This window comes from Syngnathus typhle, linkage group LG16 (assembly GCF_033458585.1).
Source record: "Syngnathus typhle isolate RoL2023-S1 ecotype Sweden linkage group LG16, RoL_Styp_1.0, whole genome shotgun sequence".
Classification (NCBI taxonomy): Eukaryota; Metazoa; Chordata; class Actinopteri; order Syngnathiformes; family Syngnathidae; genus Syngnathus; species Syngnathus typhle.
Genome location: NC_083753.1, coordinates 6,207,964 through 6,214,437, shown reverse-complemented (window position 1 = coordinate 6,214,437; position 6,474 = coordinate 6,207,964). Strand labels below are relative to the sequence as shown.

General features: G+C 42.2%; 1 protein-coding gene across 1 annotated transcript; it reads right to left on the bottom strand.

Moving 5' to 3' along the window:
* Nucleotides 1-3,274: 3,274 nt before the first annotated feature.
* Nucleotides 3,275-6,420, bottom strand: ccr6b (chemokine (C-C motif) receptor 6b). The gene is made up of 2 exons (XM_061300681.1): nt 5,845-6,420; nt 3,275-4,708 (listed from the first exon to the last, which is right to left on the bottom strand). The coding sequence occupies exon 2, from the start codon at nt 4,697-4,699 to the stop codon at nt 3,620-3,622; it is 1,080 nt and encodes a 359-aa protein (XP_061156665.1). The 5' UTR covers nt 4,700-4,708; nt 5,845-6,420; the 3' UTR covers nt 3,275-3,619.
* Between the last annotated feature and the right edge of the window lie 54 nt (nt 6,421-6,474).

Genomic DNA, 6,474 nt, shown 5'->3' with positions numbered 1-6,474 from the left:
GATCTGGCATCAATTTTGAGCTCTCTGCAACAACACTCTTGTTGCTTCTTGCACAGAGGAGCAGTTAGTCGTCCTGCCGCTCCACCTCTCATTGCGTATTGGCCTGGCTCCCAAAACCCATACTAGTGAGATTACTAACCAGCCAGTACCGGATCCAAAAAGGAGTGTTGGGTGATCTAGATCAGGATGGTTTAAAATAGTGAATATTTTAGGAAGTTTCCTGTAAGCATTCACGTGATAGTTTTGGCACAGATTTCCCACCAAATGCTTTTCTTGAGCCCTTGGGTCAAAGGTCAGCGGTATTACCCTCTCAGCTTCTCCAGCTGCCACGAATGTTTTCGAAGAACGTTACATTCAATTGACTTCAACTTCAGCGCTCCCCAAAAATGGTCAACAGCTTCAATGCTGCAAGCTGACAGGACCATTTTGGCCCACGAGCGGTCAGAGATCCTGGAATGAAAACGAGCAGGAAATTAAGTTTCCAGTTAGTGCATAGATAAAAACCTCCATCTCTTTACTAAACAGGAAAAGACATTATCACCCCCGCAGTAAGGGACGTCACTTGCTCAGTATTATGTCTATTCTAAATGTGTATTGCTTTTCCTCTCGGTCCGTCCCTGAAGCAATCCGTCACAGTTGCAGGTGGTGTTTACAATAAAATCTCTCATTTGTTCATTGAACCGGAAGATGGACAGACTATTGGAGCAAAAAAAAATGTAGCAATTGGAGAAATGATCTTCTGGAGCCAAATCGGCCCACTATCACATTTGGGAATTTCATTTCAGCAACTTTTTTGTAATGACCTTAAGGAATGTCTTTCACCTTTGCAAGTGGAAAGTCATCCTGGTTTCCAGAGCAAAGAGGAGAATCTGTGTCCCTCAGAGGCAAAATGGCTTTTTTTTTTTCCTCCTGGGAAGTACAGCAGAGTGTGGGAGAGAAATGTGATGAAGGAAAGCTTCCAGTCCCTTGACAAACAAGCCCACACACTTTAGCATGTGATTACACAATTGCAGATGGAAAAGCATGCAGGATGTTGACTTAGCATCCCTGTTTAGGCGATTTGCTCTATTTGATTCAATTCTGTTTTTATTGATTTATTTTTTATTTCAACACAGGTACAACACAAGGCTTGGAGTCACAAGGGTTTTCTAGTCATCCATTAGCCAGCCTTCTAACACAATTAGCAAACACAATGGGTCATTAGAGCACTGGAGGGATGCTTGCTTGGAATGAGCCTTCCTCCACCTAGATTGCATTAGAAAGCAGATCATTGCAGCTAGAAGAGTCATTTAGTGTATTCCTAATGAGTTTATCTTATCCACATTGAAAAGAAAGAGTGATTTTATTTTTCAAAATGTCATCTTTACATTTGTGTGTTATCTGCTGTTGTCGTCGATTGCTTGTTTGTTTCACTGACTCAAATGATTTTTCAACAGATATCCGATTTTGACCGCGTCCTCTCTTGGCCTCTCACTCTGTATCAAAATACCAAACTTGTTTCCCAGCTCCATGAAATGCCATTGCCAAAACGGAGCGTAGCCTCCCAAGACGACAGATGAGAAGAGAAGAGGTTAGTATTTTCTTTTTACGTACATAAAGACAATCCTGGAAGGGAGCTGAGTAAAAATACACATTTACGCTACTGTACTGTTCTCCCAAATAAATGTTGCTGATAAGATGATGGACTGTGAAGGTTGGCTGAGAGCCTCACTTGCACTTTGGGTGAGTGGCAGATGGGAAGGCTCGTGCGTGACCTACCTACTTGTTACTTTGCTTGCATTCCTTGGTGCAGAGCAGCAGGGTACAGTCTGACCCAGCACGATAATCCTGAAACTGCCAGGAACCCTTATCAGTTCTGCTTTGGGCCTAAAATGAGCCAACTAATAGGAGGAGTGGAGTGGAGTGGAGGGCTGGGGGCGAGGAATGTGTTGCCATGCACAAGTAGAACCACTTTGACATGAAAAAGGATTACAAGGGAGCCACATGAGTTGCCTGAAAGGCCAGAATTCTTGCCAGCCAAGCAAAATTGCCTGGTGCTTTGAATACACGCCTAAATCGAAACATGTGTTTGTTAAATGAAATGACATTGGGGCTGCAACCATTTTTTTTTTTTTAACAAAAGTGGGGATATAGGTAAATCCAGCGGTGAGTTGTTCATTTGCATTCTGGCTATACGGGGTGTAATAACATCACCAAATCAAATTGTTGTGATTCATTTTTCGGGGAAAAAATAGTCAAAGAGGAAGATAGCAAAGACGTGCTGGATGCACTGGTCGTAATAGTAAGAAAACTCTTCTGGGCTTTTGCATGACACTCAACTGCCCCACCAAGAAGTATCAAGTTTGCTACCATTCTTTATCCTTTGTGTGTTTTGAGCAGTGCCGTATCAAATTAGGATGAAAAACAAAAATCCCATTTATTATTAAAAATCCTATTCGCCAAGGAACTGGCTGCATGAGATAAGGGCATCTCCTTAAAAAAGACTTAAGTGGCATTCTTTTGTAATTTCTTCCTTGAATCAAATCTGTTCTTTCATATCATCCAGTGAGAGCATGTTGAGGCCAAACTCTTGAGCATTGCTGACAAGGCAAAATGAATCAGACGGTACATAAGAGCGAGAAATATGACTTCATTAGAAGACACCAGATGTTGAGGTGAACACATCTGGCTAAAAAATGAGTGCATGTCCCCTCAAAGCAGAAGGTTCCAACAAGATCCCGTAGCTACCATCAAGAGTTACTTCATGTTACCGTAACAAAAGAGTTTTCTGGAATGAGGCCAAGGTTTAAACCTCCCAAAATCACTGCAGTGAACTATGCAAAAAGACGTCTAGTGGTGTAATTCCTCACCAGAGAGTGCAAAGACCTACCAACAGAGACCTTCAAACATTTGAAGACACACCCTGTGTCCTCCAGTTCATTCTTTGTTATTGGAATACTACTGTGCAATAAATGTCAACACATTCTAGACAGAGAGACAATACATTATGGGAGACTGTGAGCGGACACACAGCTGAATATATGCATACGTCGAAGAGCAGATAGATGGACAATGAAGACTGAATGGATAGAGGAGATAAATGTAATTTCATCTTTACCCTCTAATCATAAGGGAGTGGTATGTTAATCAAATTGACCCCAAAAGTCCAAAAGCTCACTGCCGCTATCTAGTGGAAATAAAATGTATTACTAATGCAGCTCAATTACTGATGATTCGTGAGTCTGTGGAGAATTTATGCATTTCAATAGGCAAATAAAATAAACTAAGATGCAAAAACATTTTCCCCCACCTTCTGCTCTTTAATCAGGTCTGATTTGAATTCGAATAAGGCAACAAATCAAAGCGATACATTTAGAAGTTATCCTCTCTTCATATCAACAATGGAGTCCAACAGCAGGAGTTTGAAAAGCATTTTAGCACTTAGAAAAATATATACTTCACTCATGCCCAAAACTACTGCGACATTCATTTAAAAAAAAAAAAACAGATTTCATTTGAGAACACACAATACAATACATTTAAAAGACAATATTCTCTTTTCTACTATGTCTGCGTAAGCTACTTGAACCGGATTTTCCCGAGCGAGCAATCCCAAGGAATAAATAAAGTTGAGTCAAAGTCAAACACTAAACGAGGAGAAGTTGTTTGAGCCATCCGAAGACTTGAAGCCCGAGGTGCAGACGTCAGACGTGCGGGCCGAGGACATGTACCTCTTACCAAAGCACCACAGGTCCATCAGTATTTGCTTAAAGTGGCTCCTAAATTTGGAGCCGATGAAGGCATAGAGGATGGGATTGACGCAGCAGTGGAGATAGGCCACACTTTTCGTAACAGCCAGAACCTGAAGACTGAGCCTTTCTCCCCGACAACTTCTCTGCTCAAACAGATCAAGCGTGTGGTTGAGCAGAGCCACGTTGTAGGGGAGGTGGCACACGATGAAGAACACAACCACGGCCAAGACCACGCGGATGGCTTTGTGCCTCTGGCTGCTTCGCGCTCGTATCAACGTGCACGTGATGCTGGAGTAGCACAGCACCATCACCACTAGGGGCAGCAGGAACCCAATGGCCATTTGAAGGCAGGGGATCAGCATTTTGATCAACTTGGCCGTCTCGTCGTTGCTGAAAGACAGTTCGCAGGTCACGTGCACGCTCTCGGCCCCCGGAGCGCTCTCCTCAAAGCGCTCGGTGTAGAGAAGGGTGGGCAGCGTTAAGGCGGCCGCGCAAAGCCACACGACGGTGCATATGATGCGGCTGTGGATGAGAGAACTCGAGCGGGCCCCGAAAGAGCGTCTGGCTTGGACGATGGCGATGTAACGGTCGCCGCTGATGCACGCCAGCAGCAGCATCCCGCCGTAAAGGTTAATGCAGTAGGCCGACCTCAGCACCTTGCAGACCGCCGTGCCCATCGCCCAGCTGTGCCGCTCGTTGTAAATGATAAAAGGCAGGGCCAGCACAAAGGTCAGGTCGGCCACCGCCACATTGGCCAGGTAGATGTCTGTCATTGTCTTGGTCCTCTTGTAGAATAAGTAAGTGGCCACCACGAGGACGTTCCCAACTAGGCCAAAGACACAGATGAGGGAGTGCATGGAGGTTTGGGTGATGACTTCAGCGGGATTTGGATCCAGGTTGCACGGCTCCGCATCTGTATAGTCATCAGTGCCGGGATAATAGTAATAGTCTGGAGCCACTGAAGACATGTTTTGGTTCTGGGGAAGAAAAACAAGTGGTGAGTGACATTTCAGCCAATGTCAGCAAAAGTTAAATATCACACGTACTCTGTGTGAAGGATAAAAGGCAGTGTTCTAGTTTGTCTCTTCCTCTGGTTGTGCATGACCCAATTTAAGCTTTTTTTTTGTCAGGTTAGGGTTTCATTTGATCTTTAAAGGTGATCTGATCCTTATCAGTGATGATCTTAGACAACAATCGAAGCTTATGCGTGTAAGTCACGCATCTAAAGATGAAACGAAACCAGGTCACCCAAAAACATCTATCCATCTATTTTCAAGATACCGTAATTTTCGGACTATAAGTCGCGGTTTTTTTTCATAGTTTGGGTGGGGGGGGGGGCGACTTATACTCAGGAGCGACTTATATACATATATGTTTTTTTTTCACTTTTTTGGGCATTTTATGGCTGGTGCGACTTATACTCCGGTGCTTTTTCTGTCAATCACCCAAAGAATCTTTTGCGCAGCATCAAACATCCATACATATAATAATGATGTATGTTTTTAAAGCAATCTAGCTTCTGAGAAACTTCTTTTTCATGTTTACTGTCTGACAGATGTTGAATAACATTTTGCAGAATTTAGCACCTTCTGTCAATAAGTGCTAGCTAGATTCCATATGAAAAAAACGAATTGAGAGCTTAAAAGAGGAATCTGCATTTTATTAGATGCCCTTTTGAAGAAGTGTTTCAAATACGACTGTGTATTGTCTCTGAGGATACTTTAATAACAGGAATTGCAACATTAGTTACTTATTCATTCATGCTCATTTAACCTTTTGAAAAGCCAATTTAACTAACATGCACACTGAATGGTTACAGCCAATATTATTAAAGATGTGTGGAAATCGACTTTTGCAAATTATTGCTGTTTATCGCTTGATCAAATGAAAATAATGCAAAATATTTAATCCCTAAGTATGTTTCACTGTATTCATTTTTATAAACGACAAGCACAATTAATAATTAGAATCAATGATGATTATTATTAATAATTAATAATAATAATAATAATGTCTCTAGACATTATAATACTTTTAAATTAAGTTTTCATTTATGAGCCTTCTATTTTTATGCAAACCAATACAAAATACTGACACGAAAGTCAAAACATACCCTCAGAAGAATGGTTCTCAGAGTCAAGGTTTCTGTGTCAAATGCTGGCGAAAAGTTCCACAATGTCTTGGCTGCTTATGAAAAAAGCTTTGAGCAGGGGGAGGTTATAGTCACAGATGTAAGCAGCAAAGTTTCAAAAAGAAAAAAGGAAGGAGACCAAAGGGGGGGCCTCCACTCAGGTTAACCGTTGATTTTATCTTCCTGCTTCCTGCTCATTTTCTGCAGATTTTTTTTCGGCACCTGCCTACAGAGATCCTCCTCCCCCCCCAAAAAGCAACATTCATTTGTGAAGAAAAGTTTGCAACAAATCACATTTCATGCGACTTTGGTTTCTCATTTTCCAAAAGGTGACCCTAATGTACTCCCTAATATGACCAGCAGATGGCGCTATCATTCCAACGAACTGAAAATAAGAGTTAATGATTTATTTCTGTGGCATGTTCTATTCTAGTTTTCCTCAATATTGAGGACAATAAACACGTATTCTGTCTTCTTCGCGAGTTTGATGCTTAAGCAACACCAGTCGTTTATTTTGATAATAAACCGGAATTGATCAAGCCAGCACGTGACTGATTACCTGGCAGGCAGGTAACCCGCCCCGCAGGTTCTCCCAGTCGTTCACGCCTCCAA

What these genes read in the sequence shown, in the direction of transcription:
- ccr6b (XM_061300681.1), bottom strand. Translation starts at nt 4,699, where the DNA reads ATGTCTTCAGTGGCTCCAGACTATTACTATTATCCCGGCACTGATGAC.